Consider the following 17,495-nt stretch of genomic DNA (forward strand, 5'->3'; position numbering starts at 1 on the left):
ACTGAGCCTCCCCTGGCTCGAACCATCCAACTGGCGATCGGCACCGCCTACCGTATAATGCCTCATAGGGAGCCAACTGAATGCTCAACAAGTATCTGTTGTTGTAGGCAAACTCTGCAAGTGGCAATAACTGACCCCAAGAACCTACGAAGTCTATAACACAAGCGCGAAGCATATCCTCCAATATATGAATAGTGCGCTCGGACTGTCCGTTCGTCTGGAGATGAAATGTTGTTCTCAACTCAACCTGCATGTACAACTCATGATGTACTGTAATGCCATCCAGAAATGTGAGATGAACTACGTACCTCGATCAGAAATGATAGACACGGGCACACCATGAAGATGGACGATCTCATGAATGTAAATCTCAGCCAACTGCTCTGAAGAATAGGTAACTGCTACAGGAATGAAATGAGATGACTTGGTCAGCCTGTCCATAATGACCCAAACTGCATCAAACTTCCTCTGAGTCTGTGGGAGTCCGACAACAAAATCCATAGTGATACGCTCCTACTTCCACTTAGAAATCTCTAACTTCTGAAGCAAACCACCAGGTATCTGATATTCATACTTTACTTATTGACAATTTAAACACCGGGCTACATACATAGCTATATCTTTATTCATCCTCCTCCACCAATAATGCTGCCGCAAGTCCTAATACATCTTGGGGGCATCCGGATGAATATAATACCGGGAATAGTGGGCCTCCTCAAGAATCAACTCACGAAGTCCATCTACATTAGGCACATAAATGTGACCCTGCATCCTCAAAACTCCATCATCTCCAACGGTAACCTGCTTGGCATCACTGTGCCGCAATGTGTCCCTAAGGACAAGCAAATAAGGGTCATCATATTGTCACTCCCTGATGCGATAAAATAAGGAAAACTGAGCGACTGTACAAGCTAGGACACAAATGGGCTCAGAAAGATCCAACCTCACGAACCGATTGGCGAGGGCCTTAACATCTAATGCAAGCGGTCTCTCACCGATTGGAATGAATGCAAGGATGCCCATACTCACTGACTTTCTACTCAAGACATCGGCCACTACGTTGGCCTTCTCGGGATGATATAAGATGGTGATATCATAGTGTTTCAATAGCTCCAAATACCTTCTCTGCCTCAAATTGAGCTCCTTTTGTTTGAACAAATACTACATGCTTTGATGATACGTGAATACCTCACACGACACGCCTTAAAGATAGTGCCTCCAAATCTTCAGCACATGAACAATGGCTGCCCACTCTAAGTCATGAATAAGGTAATTCTTCTCATGAACCTTCAGCTGCCGCTATGCATATGCAATCACCTTGCCATCCTACATTAATACCGCACCAAGTCCAATACGAGATGCATCATGATATACCATATAAGATCCTAAACCTGTGGGCAACACTAACACTGGCATCATAGTCAAAGCAGTCTTGAGCTTCTAAAACCTCACCTCATACTCATCTGACCATTTGAACAGGGATTTTTCTGGGTCAACCTGGTCAGCGGGGCTGTTATAGATGAAAACCCCTCCACAAACATCTCGTCAAACCAAAGAAACTCTGGATCTCTATAGCTGAAGTGGGTCTAAGCCAGTTCTGAACTGCCTCAATCTTCTTTGGGTCCGCCTGAATGTCCTCTCCTGAAAAAACGTGCCCCAAGAAAGAGACTGAGTCCAACCAAAACTCGTATTTTGAAAACTTAGCATACAACTGGCTATCTCTAAGAGTCTGAAGTACGATCCGAAGATGCTGCCTATGCTCCTCCCGGCTATGAGAGTGCATCAATATATCATCAATAAACACAATCACAAAGGAATCCAAATAGGGCTTGAACACTTGGTTCATCATAAATGATGTTGGGGCATTGATCAGCCCAAATGACATAAATAGAAACTCATAATGCCCATATCGAGTCCGAAAAGCTGTCTTAGGGACATCAGATGCCCTAATCTTCAACTGATGGTAGCCAGATCTCAAATCAATCTTTGAAAACACCTTGGCACCCTGAAGCTAATCAAATAAGTCATCAATCTTCGGCAATGGATACTTGTTCTTGATGGTCACTTTGTTCAATTGCCTGTAATCTATGAACATCCTCATCGATCCATCTTTCTTATTCACCAACAACACATGCGCACCCGAAGGCGAGACACTAGGTCTAATAAAGCCATTATCAAGAAAATCTTGCAATTGCTCCTTCAATTCTTTCAACTCTGGCGGGGTCATACAGTATGTCGGAATAGAAATAGACTGAGTGCCCGGAGCCAAATCAATACAGAAGTCAATATCTCTATCGGGTGGCATCCCCGACAAATCTGTAGGAAACACCTCTGGAAACTCACGAATAACTGGTACTGAATTCATGGAAGGAACCTCTACACTAGAATCACGGACATAAAATAGATAAGCTAGACACCCCTTCTCGACTATATGTCGAGCCTTCACATAAGAGATAAACTTGTTGGTAGAATGGCCAGGAGTCCCTCTCCACTCTAATCTAGGAAACCCAAGCAAGGATAAGGTCACCGTCTTAGCATGACAATCCAATATAGTATGATAAGGTGACAGCCAATCCATACCTAAATGACATCAAAATCAACCATATCGAGAAGCAGAAGATCTTCGCTAGTCTAAAGACCCCCAATAGTAACCACACACGAACGATATACACGATCTACAACAATAGAATCTCCCATAGATGTGGACACATACACAGGAGCACCCAAAGAATCACGAGGCACGACCGAATATAAAAAAAATAAGATGACACATAAGAATAAGTAAATCCCGGATCAAATAGAACTGAAGCATCTCTATGGAAAACTAGAACAACACCTGTGATAACAACTTCTCATGACTCAGCCTCAGGCCTAGCTGGAAAAGCACAGCATCGAGGCTGGGCCCCACCACTCTAAACCACTTCCCTAGTGTCGTGCCCCCTTTTTCCCCTCTTTTGGGGAGAGAGAGAAGTCCAGGTTTCGACATTAATGGAGGTAATAACTTATTTCCTTTTGGGAATTGAGTATTTTGAAGAGTCGCCACCTAATTATGGTGCGTTAGGGTACCTAGGTGATTAACTCTTAGACTAGTTTGCATTACCAGAAATTTAAGGTAAGGGCTCGAAATAACCTTGAGGGGAAGGTGTTAAGCACCTCTCTTGGTCTACAACGGTGGGTCTCGGTCGAACTTATACTTATGAATTAGTCCTTTAATAAATAAATAGTTAAACATATACTTACAAATAAGGGCATGTTTTGGACATTGTATGACTTAAAGAATTTTGAATAGGTTGCATATAAAAGAGTAAGGTTTAAACATCGGGAATTGGGAAAGAGGGGTCCTAGGTTGGTTAGCCTATAAGATCACCCCACACAATGCCCGGTAAACACTCCTCAATGAGGGGCTACACGTGACATTAGCGCGTAGTCAACATATCCTTTTCTACCCAAATCCCTCCCCTTGGTCATAGCCTAAAGCGTTCTAGCAACCTTGAAAATGTCCTATGCGTGCACTACCCGTCTCTTCCTTGTGGCCCTGGAGGTATTTTAGGACCTCTACTTTTGGATAGTTCTAGACCTTCCTAAGGTTTTAAAGGACAAAAGTCTAGGCGTCAATCAAGAACAAGTAGGACTGCATTTAAAGAGAAGAAATTACTGGCTCACAGTCACCTCCACAAATATAACAAGTAAATGCACATCTTCAAACAACAGCCAAGTATTTAAGAGAAGATCCTAGAACATGATATCTAGGTGAGCTGAGATTATACAGTATTTAATTAGGACAAAGTGTCAAAATCCTATTTAGCTTGCCTACTGATTTAGACCTGTTAAATCTGAACAATTTTAAATAACAAAGCACAGTTTCAGAGTTGCAGAATTTAAATCGCCCTATAGGCTTGCCTAAACGCAGAACAGTGATGTCCTAAGAGCATGATATCTACATTGATGCAGTAAAACAGTGAATAATTTTTAAACGGACACTTGGGATCCTACAGACATGCTTTCTAGCAGTATTGATTTAAGGCAGTGTTTGAAAACTCATTTAAAGAAGTGGACAGTTGATTAAGCCAATTCAGAATGTACTAACGTGAATTAAACTGATTTGTTAACTAAACTGATTTTAAGTTCTACAGGCAGGATTTCTGATTTTAATTCCTATAGGCATGGTAGCTAATTGTTAAGAGCTGATTTTCAAACTTATAGGCATGATATATAATTAGACGAATGTAAACACATGCTGTAATAGAAACTGAACTCAAACATTTTACACTCTATAGGAATGATATCTAATTATGAAGTTGATTTTAACCATATTGACATGATTTCTATTATTGAAAGCCATTTTGATTCTATATGCATGATTTCTACTATTGAAGCCATTTAGATCCAACAGACATGATTTCTAATATCGTGAAAGTAAAGCAAACATAGAAAGTGCATTAATACAATCCTGTAGGCATGGTATCTACCCAAGTTACCCAATAGATATGTAACTACCCACCATTTTCACTAATCACCCCCAATGTTGTTTACAAATAATTATTACAGACCAGCTGAATAAATTACATAAACAATAAAGAAAAAGAAGAATTTAACTATAGGGAGCCTGAAGCAGGCCCAAATGACTTCCCCAGGCCTCCAATAGCCTCAAATGCCAAAGTTCCATAGACAATATCTTGTCTAGGTGTGTCATAGTTTCCTAAGGACCTTAAGGATCTCGGGCAATGCTCATACCTAGACTTTTCTCAAACAAGAACTGATTTAAGTGCAGTGTGGAAAGGCCAGCTCTGACATGCCAGAGTTCAGAGAAATCTCAAGGATCTTAAGGTAGTACACATGCCAGAGGGGCAGAACCTAATATTCTAGGAGTAGTGTGAGAGTGCTTGACATAGTTTGTTTTGAAAATAGTACAGAGATGACTTCAGAAGTAGGAAAGTTTTTTTTCCAAAAAACAGGAAATAACTTAGTGGTAAAAGACAGTTTGAGAAGAGTATCAAGCAGCAGACAAGCAATTGGTCATATTCAGATCACTTAACAACAGAACTTCACATGGGAATGAAAGGATTGTGGAACATAAGAATCACTTTAGGGTAAAGGGATAGGGATAGTGGAAACATATAGTCACAAACTACATACACACTTAGGATCTTGGAGACTTAGTAAATAGTTTAGAACATAAATAATAGTTGGCCCGTCTTGAACATGATTTAAGCATATAGTTTGGACATACTAAGTAAAGAAGTGAGCAGAGTGTAAAACATGCATTGAACATGACAAAATTTTAGACATATTAAGCAAAGGAGTAAGCAGGAGAGAGGGAAGAATGTAAAACATACATTAAACAGGACAAAACTTTAGATATGCTAAGCAAAGAGATAAACAGGAATACAAGTTGAAATCACAATTGATGGACTAATGCAGGAATGAAACACATAGGGTTTGATTTTCAAAACTTAATTAGGGACATACCAGTTAAGGAGAGCAGATACAAAGTATAGAGCAATGTAGTGTAATAACTAGCCTTGGCTTACAGTCGGCTAGTTCAATAGAAGTAGCAAATAACAGAACAGAGCAGAAATCTTAAGTATAAGAGAGAGTTTTTGAACTAGTGTTCGTTGTTGTTCTCTTGAACTTAAAAGAAGAGAAGGTTCATATAAAAATCAAAAGCTTGACACATAAGGTAGGAGATCAATTAAGTAGTAAATCAGGGAAGTCATACGTAAATTAGCAAGATCTTCCTTTAATCAAGGGACAATTCAATCAACAGTAAAACATACTAAGTATTTAAGGAAAAAAATAAAGTAAAGTTTAGGAATAGAATAGGTAATTAGGGGTAAATGCACAACAATTTAATTAAGGAAACAAATCAATAAATAATCGGCGGAATACAAACATGACAGGGAAACAATTAAGGCAGGCAAATTCAATAAAATTGAGTAAAGAGGTAAGAATCAAATGTTTAAAGGAAAGTGTTCAAATTAAACTAGGAATTAAGGGATTCACAATAATCAAGGGTTCAGTTGAAGAGAAAGTCATGGAAGAATCAGCATTCTTAGCATATAAAATGAGGTAAAGCATGAGTAGTCAGGAATCGATACATAATTTTAACAAAACAAAAGTTAAACAACACTGATTCAAGGAGAGGTATACAAGTCTTGCACGAATGGTCAGTATGAACACAAGTACATAATATCAGTGAAAGTTCGAACTAGGAAAATTCAGTAGAAGCATATTAGGACAAGAACATCACGAGAAGTTACAAGAACCCAAGACAAGAACATAATCAGATGTACCAATATCCAGAAATCAAACGAAGAACCCCAAAAAATTAGGGTTTCTAGTACTAACGGGCTAGGGTTGTAGCAGGCTCATAAAATCAGCCAAAAAAATATGTGAGAAGCAGACGTTTAAACACAAAGAATCATCGAACAAATTTTAAAAAGAAATTCCGGAAACCCTAATTTTAGAAAAAGATGAAAATCACTTGAAATCATACGATTCTTGTAAAGAATCTCAAGGCTATTGTAAAACTCACAGGAAACAAACTCAAATCACCTTAGATATGTACAGATCTAGGAGGTTTTTAGAAAAGAATTTAGGGTTTCGAAAAGAACCATACAGAGATGAAGAAACCTATTTAGAAAACCATAGATCGTGGCTAATATAGGACGATCTCACTCAAAATCACACAGGAATGGCCTGGAACAGGCAAGAGATGAACCCTAGATACAAGTCGACATAGCCCTGGTCCCTTGAGGGCCTTAGAGATGGAAAACATGACATAAGATAGGCCATTGGAGACCTGAGATGTGGTGAGAGGTTACCGGAGATAGCCATAGATAGGGGTCAGTGAGATTGGGGATTAGGGTTAGGGTGAGAGAATTTGAGAGCACAGAGGATTTTAGGGCGGCGGTGTAAGGTGGGAAATGGTTAGGGTTTGGGGGTATAAGTTAGTTTATTTTAGGTAATGGGAGATTTGGACCGTTGATCAAAATGATCAATGGCCAGCATTTAACAAGAGTCGGGTCGGGTAGGTTTGTTAGGGTCAGACAGTTATTGGGCTTGGGTAATTTAATCAAAAATGGGCTGGGTATTGGGGATGAAATTGAAATGAAATTAGGCTAAATTTTAAATAGTCATTTAACACTATATAATTTATAAGAAATAATAAATGATTTCTGAAAAAATAATTTCGTATACTAAAATAATTTTAAATAGTTGTTTAACATTTTAAAAATATAAAATACCATTTTATGGATTAATAATGTAATTATGCATTAATAGGGCTAGTATTGCAAATATATTCAAATTAGCCTAAAAATGTAAATGCAATTATAAAAATGCACTAAAAATATTTAAACAATATTTTGGCATAAATATAGAATTTAGATGGCTAAATCACCAGAAAAATAATTTAAAGAATATTTATTGGAAATTTTATAAATAAAAAAGGGAAGAAATAAATCAATTTGGAGCTTTTAAAAATTATAAAATTGCATAAAAATTATGAAAATGCTCATGCATGCGTATAACTGCATATATGCTATTTTGAAAGTATATATATATGCATTAAAAATATAAGGAAAAATTGGGTGCCAACACCTAGGACGGTCTCTAGCTGACTGGCCTCCACCTCAAGCAGTCTGGCCTCCACCTCTAGCAGCCTGACCTCCACCTCTAGCTGCGTGACCCCTGTCTCTAGCTGGCTGAGTAGGCGGTGGTGCAACCGGTGCTGGAATCATGGCACGAGAACTCTGCTATGATGTGTCGTCCAATAATCTCAGGAAGGTCCTCCTCATATGCCAAAAACCACCACACTCATAACATCTATCCTGGTGTTGTGGCTGTTGAAACTGAGACTGAACCGAACGGGCTGGATAACCACGGTGATAACTCTAAATAGGAGGTGCACTGATAGGAGCTAGTAGTGCATTGTAGGCTTGGCTGCCCAAAATGAGGCACATAAGGACCACGACTCCCTAAAGCACTATGGGATGCTTGAAGCACTGACTGATATGGCCTGGGAGGATGACCCCCACCAAAAGTACCCCTACCTCCAGATAAGGCACCACTAAAACCACCGGAATAATGAGGCCTCTTATCAGACCCCTGCCCTCTCTCCTGTGAAAGAACATCCTCGATCCGCCTGGCGACATTAGCAGTCGTCTGAAAAGAAATCTTATCCCCAGTCTCCTTGGCCATCTGAAGCTTGATAGGGTGAGCGAGTCCCTCAATAAATATCCTCACCCTCTCTCTCTCTCGGTAGGAAGCAGAAGAATAGCAAGACGGGCTAGATCCACAAAATGAGTCTCCTATTGGGTGACTGACATGCCGCCCCTGTTGGAGGCACTCGAACTGCCTGCGGTAACTCTTTCTTAGTGTGATAGGAAGAAACTTCTCAAGAAATAGCTAAGAGAACTGGTCCCAAGTAAGAGCAGGAGACCCAGCTAGTCTGGTAGATACAAAATCCTTCCACCATGTCTTGGCGGAACCCGTCATCTGAAACAACATAATAGACCCCATTGGTCTCAACTATACCCATGTTCCATAGCACCTCATGGCAGATCTCAAGATAATCCTGTGGGTCCTCATAAGGTGCTCCACTGAAGTGATCTGGGAAGAACTTGGTAAACTTGTCCAATCTCAATAAGCCCTCAGAAGATATGGCATGTCCATCATCGGCCTGTGCCGCAATAATTGGTTAAACTACCCAAACTGGCGGGGCTGCTCGAGTCTAATACTGGAGAGTCATCTGCTCCAGAGTATGAGTAGCACGAGTTTGTGCTCCTCCCCCAGCCTTAGATACGGCTAGTGCCATAGGAAATGTACCAGCCTGGGCCACACTCTTCATAAGGCCCACCAAATGGACCAAAGCGTCATGAAGCACTAGGGTGGCGATGAACCATTTCGGGACCTGAGCTGGTCCGACAGGCACAGTATGGGATGGAACCTTCTCATCAAACTCCAACTGAGGCTCCACCACTGGTGCTGCTGTTCGAGCTCTAGGCTGAGCTCTGCCCTTGCCTCGGCCACTGGCACGACCTCGGCCTCGACCTCTGCCCCTCTTAGAAGCTGCTGCTAGGGGTTCCAGATGGTGTCCAACTGAAGATGCGGTGCGTGGTCTCGCCATCTGCGAGAGAACAGAGTAGAAGGGTTCAATCAGCAATGATAGAATAAAATCGCACTACAGAGAAAAATAGAAGCGAAATTGTTCCTAACTCCATAACCTCTAGAAGATAAGTACAAATATCTTTGTAGCGACCCTCCAGATTCTGCTAAGTTTGCTCATGACTCGTGAGACCTATGTAACCTAGTGCTCTGATACCAACTTGTCACGACCCAGAATTTTCCACCGTCAGGACCGTGATGGCTCCTAACATTAACTTGCTAGGCAAGCTAATGTTAGAACAATTTATCCATTTTAGCCGTTTAAAATTAAATAATAAAGAAGATGCAATAATCCAAAGTAATAATGCGGAAGCTAAAATAGCCAAACATTTAATACATCCCTGAACCCGGTGTCACAAGTGCACGAGCTACTAGAATAGTACATACAAGGGTCTGAAATAACATAAAGCTGTCTGAAAAGAAGGTACACAACTAAATAAAAACAAAGAAGGGGACTCCAGGAGCTGCGGGCACTGAGCTGCTGTACCTCAAGTCTCCGCTGAGCTGATCAATCCAAGAACGCTAATAGTCGCTGCCGGGACCGACTCCCAAATCTGTACAAGAAGTGTAGAGTGTAGTATGATTACAATCGACCTTATGTACTCTGTTAGTGCGGAGCCTAACCTCGACGAAGTAGTGACGAGGCTAAGGCATGTCACTTATACTACAACCTGTACGCAGTATATAATAAAGGCAGAAAAGGAAATACGGAGCAAGATAAGACAGTCAACTGAAAATAATAGTTACAACCTCAAGTAATAAACCAGTGTCGTTCAAAATTAAAAATCCTTAGAGTTTTAAATAAAAATACCGAAAACCAACACAGCTCAAGGAAATAGAAACATATAGGTTGTTGCAGTGTGCAACCTGATCCCACCGGACAACACAGAATCCTCATTTATTTCAATGTAATAACATCAATACAATATATATATATATGTTGTGGCGCGTAACCCGATCCCACTATATGTCAATATCAGTATCATAACTCACTCTTATTTCACCATAACAATCCACCCTTATTCCACTTGTTGCGGCGTGCAACCCGATCCCACCGTATAGTACAAGTTCACCCTTATTACACCATATTAATCCACCCTCATTTCACCTGTTGCGGCGTGCAACCTGATCCCACCATCTCAGTACAAAATACTCATTGTACACAATAAAATTAACAATTCAAACCACAAACCTTTATGATCAATAAATACTAAACTGAACCAAAAAGAAAACCTTGTACAACATAGAAAATCTACATAGGTAATACTACACAGCGAGACTAGTCCAGTAATTGACAATAAAAAGGTGCAAATAAGTCAGTTTAATCAAATAGCAGGGGATCATGAATCTATGAAAAGATCTAACATCATTAATAGGAGAGGACATCGACTAACAGGTAGCAAATAAGCAGGGAAAGCATTTAGGGCATATAACATTTGAGACGGGGAAAGAGATAATTAAAGAGAAATTTGGCGGCGTATAAGCACTCGTCACCTTGCATATATGCCGCTCACATGAAAGTCACATAGCATATAGTCTGAGGGTTCCTAATTCCCTCAAGTCAAGGTTAGACACAACACTTACCCTATCCGCAGTCAATTCAGAGCTCTACCGGGGCCTTTCCCCTAGAATCCTCCCCCAAACCACTCATATCTAGCCATAATTTACTAAATAATATTAAATATTGCTAAAGGAATCAATTAAAATGCATAATTTAGAATTTCCAAACTTTTTCCCAAAAAGTCAAAAATCGACTTCGGGCCGACCCGCTTGGTCAAAAGTCGAGGTTCAGACTAAAATTCATTTACCCATTCACACTCGAGCCTGATTATGTAATTAGTTTCGGAATCCGACCTCAAATTTAGGTCTAAATCCCCAATTTGCACCCCCCCCCCAATTTTCCTAAATCCCTAATTTTCTACCATGGAAGCACAAATATTAGGGCTAGGAATTAATGGGTGATGTTAGAAATGAGAGAAAATGAGTTAAAGTATACAAACCTATGAATTGGTGTTTAGTTTTCTCTTCAAAATCGTACCTAGGCCGAGCTCTAATAGAAGGGTTATGAAAATGGGAGAAATCCCATTTTTGAAATATTTTAAGGTCTGGGCGTCAGGGCTTTTTCGCGTCCGCGAAGGGCCTGCCGCATTCGCGAAAGGCAACGGCCCAAAAGACCTACGCGTTCGCGAATAGTTGCACGCGTTCACGATGGTCTGTCCCCCCGTCCATCGCGTTCGCGAGCCTTGGCTCGCATTCGCGTAGAACAACCGATTGATCCTAGCCCACCCCCAATAACTCTACGCATTCGCGTGTGGCCAATCGCGTTCGCGAAGAGCAGACCCCCCAATGCTCTGTGTTCGCGACCATGGCCTTGCATTCGCGTAGAAAAAATCTTTCCCCATCCCAGTTCACTCTTCACGTCCGCGAGAGTACCTTCGTGAACACGAAGAAGGAAACGCCAGATACCAGCAGAAGGTTAAAAAAACAGATTTTTATTCAAAAACATCCGTAGCCTATTCGAAATTTACCCGAGCCTTCGGGGCTCCAAACCAATTATGCAAACAAGTCCAAAAACCTCATACGAACTCACTCGCACGATCAAAATATTAAAATAACGCCTAGAACTACGAATCAGATACCAAATCAAAGGAAATTTTCAAGAAAACTTTAAAACTTCTATTTTCACAACCGGATGTCCGAATCACGTCAAACCAGCTCCATTTCTCACCAAATTTGAAAGACAAGTCATAAATATAATAATGGACTTGTATCCAGCTTCGGAACTAAAAGACGGGCCCGATATCAACAAGAACAAATATCAGTCAATTCTTAAAAATCATTAGACTTTCAATTTTCACCCAAAATTAATAACTCGAACTAGGGACTTCCGAATTCGATTCCGGGCATACGCCCAGGTCCCAAATTACGATAGAACCCACCGGGACCGTCAAAATACAGATCCGGGTCCATTTTTCCAAATGATCGAAGTCAACTTAAATAAATTTTTATTAGTTTTTAGCATAAAAGCTGTCCAGAAAAAATACCCGGATTGCATACGCAAATCTAGAAAGGCTAAAATACGGTATTTAAGGCTTCGAAATACGAAATTTGGTTTTATAACATAAGATGACCTATCGGGTCATCACAGTTATTGTGACACGAGGTTTCTGCTGTGCGGATTATTATTGTGGCACGAGGTTTCTGCCGTGCAAAGTATTATTTGGCACGAGGTTTCTGTCGTGCAGATTGTTATTGTGGCACGAGGTTTCTGCCATGCAGAGTGTTATTTGGCACGAGGTTTCTGTCGTGCGGTTGTTGTTTCCTCTAGTTGATGTATTGTTTGGTGTTGTTGTTGTTACTTAACTTGTAAAATACTTGCTTCCTTACGTGTTGTATTTGTCTTCTTTGATTCCCGTGTTGTTGCTTTCCGTACATTCTATTTGTTTCATTTCCCTGCCATTCTATTGTTTTTTTTATTATCTTCTACCTTAGTTCTTATATTCCAGTTGGGCCCTGACCAGACCTCGTCACTACTCTACCGAGATTAGGCTGGACACTTACAGGGTAATGTTGTGGTATTCTCATACTACGCTTCTGCACAACTTTTTGTGCAGATCCAGTTACTTCCTACCAGACCAGATATCCGTGATTTAGCCCGTACGTGGATACTTCAAGGTATATCTGCCAAAGTCCGCAGATCTCGGAGTTCCCCTCTATCCTTATTATATTATTTTTCCTTATCCTCATTAGACTATGATGTATAGAAATATTTAGTATTTCCCTTTAGAGCTTGTGACTTATATCTACGGGGTTTTGGGAGTTGTTTATACTCTGAGTTGCAGATTTTTATTTGTATATGCTGAGCGGCAGTTTTCATTTATATATATATATCGGTTGATGTTGGGTTTTAGTCATTATTTCAGTTATTTCCGCATATCTATTAGGCTTACCTAGTCTTAGAGACTAGGTGCTGTCACGACATCCTACGGAGGGAAATTGGGGTAGGTGATATATATATATATATATATATATATATATATATATATATATATATATATATCGACCCAAGTTTCTATCTATCAAAACTAACATGTGTCACGGCCCAAGTTTCCCTCCGTAGGATGTCGTGACGGCACCTAGTCTCTAAGACCAGGTAAGCCTAATAGATATGCGGAAATAACTGAAATAATGACTAAAACTCAACATCAACATATATATATATATAATGAGACGATATCCGGTTGAGTTAAGATATAATATAAAAATTTCATATAAACCATTCTAACATCAATTGAAAAAAAAAAAAAGACTTGCTCCAGCTGCTTAACCCAAAAATAGCTTTAGGATAAAATAATTGAATTTACATTTAATGATGTCATAATAATTGGTTCAAATGAAAGCTTAGTTGAATAAATCGCTTAGTTAGACTAAGCAATAACCGACGATAATAATGTGATCAAAGTGGTAAGCAAACGAAAGAGTAATCTTATTGAGAGTGTTATATGAGCCACAATTAACGTTGCAAAGTAAAGTTCAATTTCCCAGCTTGACAAGAGCTAAATGCACTAGCTTATAAAAATGAATAAATAGAACGAAATCAAAATGTGTTACAAGTTAGGAAAGTGGAGATATTTATTGCCTAAACCTAATGTTCATATCCCTAGTTCAGCTCCCACACGTTACTTTGGGTGGTTATTGACTTTCGAGATACTTGTCGATTGTAGGATAAACATTAGGTGTAGTGGATAGGAGTAGATCCCGAATATTTTAGAGGTCGTTGAAGATCAAACAAGACTCTGTATTATAGCTTTATCAATGGATCCCCTAAGCCGTCTTCGAAGTGCTAGTTCACTGGGGCACTGCTCCTGTCTCCCCGGATAGGAGCCATCAAGTCGAAGATATTTCTCGCGAAGGCAAACTACTACAATTCATTCATCTCCAGAATGACACTTATCCCAAGCAACATCGTGTCGCCAATCACGTGTCAAAGTCAGATTTTACCAATACACCAACCAAATGAGATATCCTTTCGATATTACTCCGTAACTAGAAAATAATCGAGCAGGTCAGGCCAAGATATTTATAATGATGTCATATGGCAATAGCCACAGGTTACTATGATACTACTCTCGCAGCAAGTGACATTACTTTGAACTTTACATAAACAAGAAAATCTTGTCTGTCTACTGTTTTGCAATTGGCATGTAGGGTATGTAGCATCAACAAAAGAGCCTTTTAGTCCTCGCTACACGGAAAAAGTCTCATAACGCGCACGGAATTTAATCTTAGTAAGTATACATGGGAAAACGGGAGTTCTTTGCATTTTACACCCAAATCATATGATCTTTGTTGTAATTCACCTTATTCTATTATTTTCAATGGTTTGCATTTATTTTTTTTATTCTGTTCTAAAAGAATGATCTCTTTATAAATAAGAAAATAATTTAATTTAAACATCCAATTCTACTTTCAATGAGAAGTTTTTATTGCAATAGAATCACTCCGGCATGTTTAACACTATAAGTTTCAAAAGAATTATAGTTGCACAAATATTATGGTTATTCTTTCTTAAATTACATGCCTAATCAAATAAGTTCATATAAATTAAAATTTAAAACGGATGGAGTAATTCGTTTATTTAATTGCGGAATAATAAAGATATTCTTTTTCCTGAATTATCCATGAGCGCAAACACATAATAAATTATAGAAGAGGGGAATATTCGAATCCCTCTACGAAAAATTACATTATATATAAGATTTTTATATATAAATTTTTGTGAAAATTCTGCCTCCACTTCTGAATTTAGGGGTGTAAAATGCAAAGAAATCTATGAAACACTGGTGACACCCCTTTTTTTTTCCTTAAAAAATGAGCAAATATTCCAAGTGTACACCATTTAAAACCCACCGTCTCGGCACATTCCTCTCTCTCATATCTCTCATATCCTCTTTAGGCATCAAAACTTCCCCTCTAAGCATCGACACTGTTCAAATTTTTTGAGGAACCAGATCGAAGCAACCCTATAAAGAACCAACCCCATCTTATTCTTTTGTTCAAAAAATACATTTTGGGGTTTGTTTTATCGTTAATGTTTAGATCTGTCCTGCATTTCTCATTTTCTTGAATAGATTCATACTTTTGGTGTCTGTTTACTTATTAAAAAGAAAAAGATTGAAACTTTGGTGTTCTTTTGTAACAATGGGGGATTCTAAGAAGTACATTACCGCTGAGGAGTTAAAGAAGCATAACAAAGCAGATGATTTGTGGATCTCTATACAGGGGAAAGTTTACAATGCGACAAATTGGATAAAGGAACATCCAGGTGGAGATATCCCTATTCTTAATCTGGCTGGTCAAGAAGCAACTGATGCATTCATTGCTTTCCATCCAGGTACTGCTTGGAAATATCTTAACAAGTTCTTTACTGGCTATTATTTGGAGGATTACGAGGTATCTGAGGTATCCAGGGATTATAGGAAACTCTGTTCTGAGTTTGCTAAAGCCGGTTTGTTTGAAAAGAAAGGCCATGGGGTGATTTATTCCTTATGTTTTGTAGCATTTTTGCTTTTCTTGACTGTTTATGGTGTTCTTTATAGTAATAGTTTCTGGATTCGCATGCTTTGTGGAGGATTGTTGGGGTTGGCTTGGATGCAGGTTTCTTACTTGGGTCATGATTCTGGTCATTACTTAATTATGACAACTCGCGGTTTCAACAAATTGGTACAAATTCTAGCAGGGAATTGCATCACTGGGATTAGTATTGCTTGGTGGAATTGGACACATAATGCTCATCATGTCGCCTGCAATAGCCTCGATTATGACCCTGATCTTCAGCACTTGCCTGTTTTTGCGGTGTCCTCGAGTTTGTTTAAATCATTGAACTCTACCTTCTATGGAAGAGAGCTCACGTTCGATCCCATGGCTAAATTCTTTGTCAGCTATCAGCATTTTACGTTCTATCCAATCGTTTGTGTTTCCAGGGTGAATCTGTTTCTTCAGACATTGTTGCTATTATTCTCAAAGAGAAAAGTGACTGATAGACTTATGAACATATTGGGGATCATGGTTTTCTGGACTTGGTTTCCGCTTCTTGTTTCCACCTTGCCTAATTGGACAGAAAGGGTGTTATTTGTCCTCATAAGCTTTGTTGTGACAGGGATTCAACATGTTCAATTCTGTCTGAATCATTTTGCTGCCGATGTCTATGTTGGACAGCCCAAGGGGAACGATTGGTTTGAGAAACACACAGCTGGGACTATTGACATTGCTTGTTCTCCCCAAATGGATTGGTTCTTTGGAGGATTGCAGTTCCAGCTTGAGCATCATTTATTTCCAAGGTTGCCTAGGTGCCAATTGAGGAAAATTTCTCCTATTGTACAGGAGCTATGCAAAAAGCACAATTTGTCCTACAGGAGTTTGTCTTTCTTTGAGGCCAATAGGTGGACAATAAGGACACTTAGGGTAGCAGCAATGCAGGCTAGGAATCTGCTATGGGAAGCTGTTAATACTCATGGCTAATTAATTTTGTGCACAATGTTGAAACTTTATCTAAGTTTGTTTATTTTTATTGCGAATGGATACTATTTTTATATTCATGTTATTTGATTAGAACAAAGAGGAAATGGTTGTGCTTTCTCAGGATCTTGCAATACGGTTTGTAGTTGTGTTGCAGGAACATCCTTCATTTTGCTAGAGCATACATTTAGTGCAAAAAGGACTTGTTCAACTTATGCATACATAATCTGCAGTTATATACTTAAAATATCTTTATAGTAATCTCCATCTTTCTTTGATTTGTCATGTCGTTTGTTACTCCTGGTTTCGTTACAAGATGTTCAAACTTTCAATCTGGTTAATCATCTAATAGATGAGGCTTTGGATCTAACATCATGATTCAGGTCAAGCTTTCTATACTTGATGGGCAGATACAAATTTGTGTGTTGTTTTAACCTTTCATTCTATCTCACGCTTCGAGTTTATTATTTTTTTCTTCTTTTTTGTAGATGATTTTTCCGCTTGGAATATCATACATTTTGTGATGGTGAGGGTGAAAACTGCAGATTAACTGTTCCCATGAAAATGATAGGCAATGAGCAACCATTCTAATGCTTACATGTAGACAATGGCGTCTCTGTGTGTGCTTAATGACTTGCTCTCTGATCTGTTGTGAGCTGGATAATGCATTGGAGAGTTGTAGTTTACTGCTAAATTAACTTAGTGATATGCTAGCAGAAAACGAATTGGAGACATACCCTAATGTGTTTATAGACAGTGGTTTCATTTACAACCAAAATGACTTCAGGGACCCTAGCTTGATGCCTCTG

At 39.3% G+C, this 17,495-nt stretch overlaps 1 protein-coding gene across 1 annotated transcript; it reads left to right on the plus strand.

Moving 5' to 3' along the window:
- The first annotated feature begins 15,080 nt into the window (after positions 1-15,080).
- On the plus strand, positions 15,081-16,846 carry LOC107789659 (delta(8)-fatty-acid desaturase-like). The gene has a single exon (XM_016611517.2). The coding sequence runs from the start codon at positions 15,370-15,372 to the stop codon at positions 16,687-16,689; it is 1,320 nt and encodes a 439-aa protein (XP_016467003.2). The 5' UTR covers positions 15,081-15,369; the 3' UTR covers positions 16,690-16,846.
- Positions 16,847-17,495: the final 649 nt, after the last annotated feature.

The sequence above is a fragment of the Nicotiana tabacum genome, chromosome 1 (genome assembly GCF_000715075.1).
Source record: "Nicotiana tabacum cultivar K326 chromosome 1, ASM71507v2, whole genome shotgun sequence".
In the NCBI taxonomy this organism is placed as follows: domain Eukaryota; kingdom Viridiplantae; phylum Streptophyta; class Magnoliopsida; order Solanales; family Solanaceae; genus Nicotiana; species Nicotiana tabacum.

Coding starts and splice junctions, on each gene's coding strand:
- LOC107789659 (XM_016611517.2), top strand. CDS start 15,370: ATGGGGGATTCTAAGAAGTACATTACCGCTGAGGAGTTAAAGAAGCAT.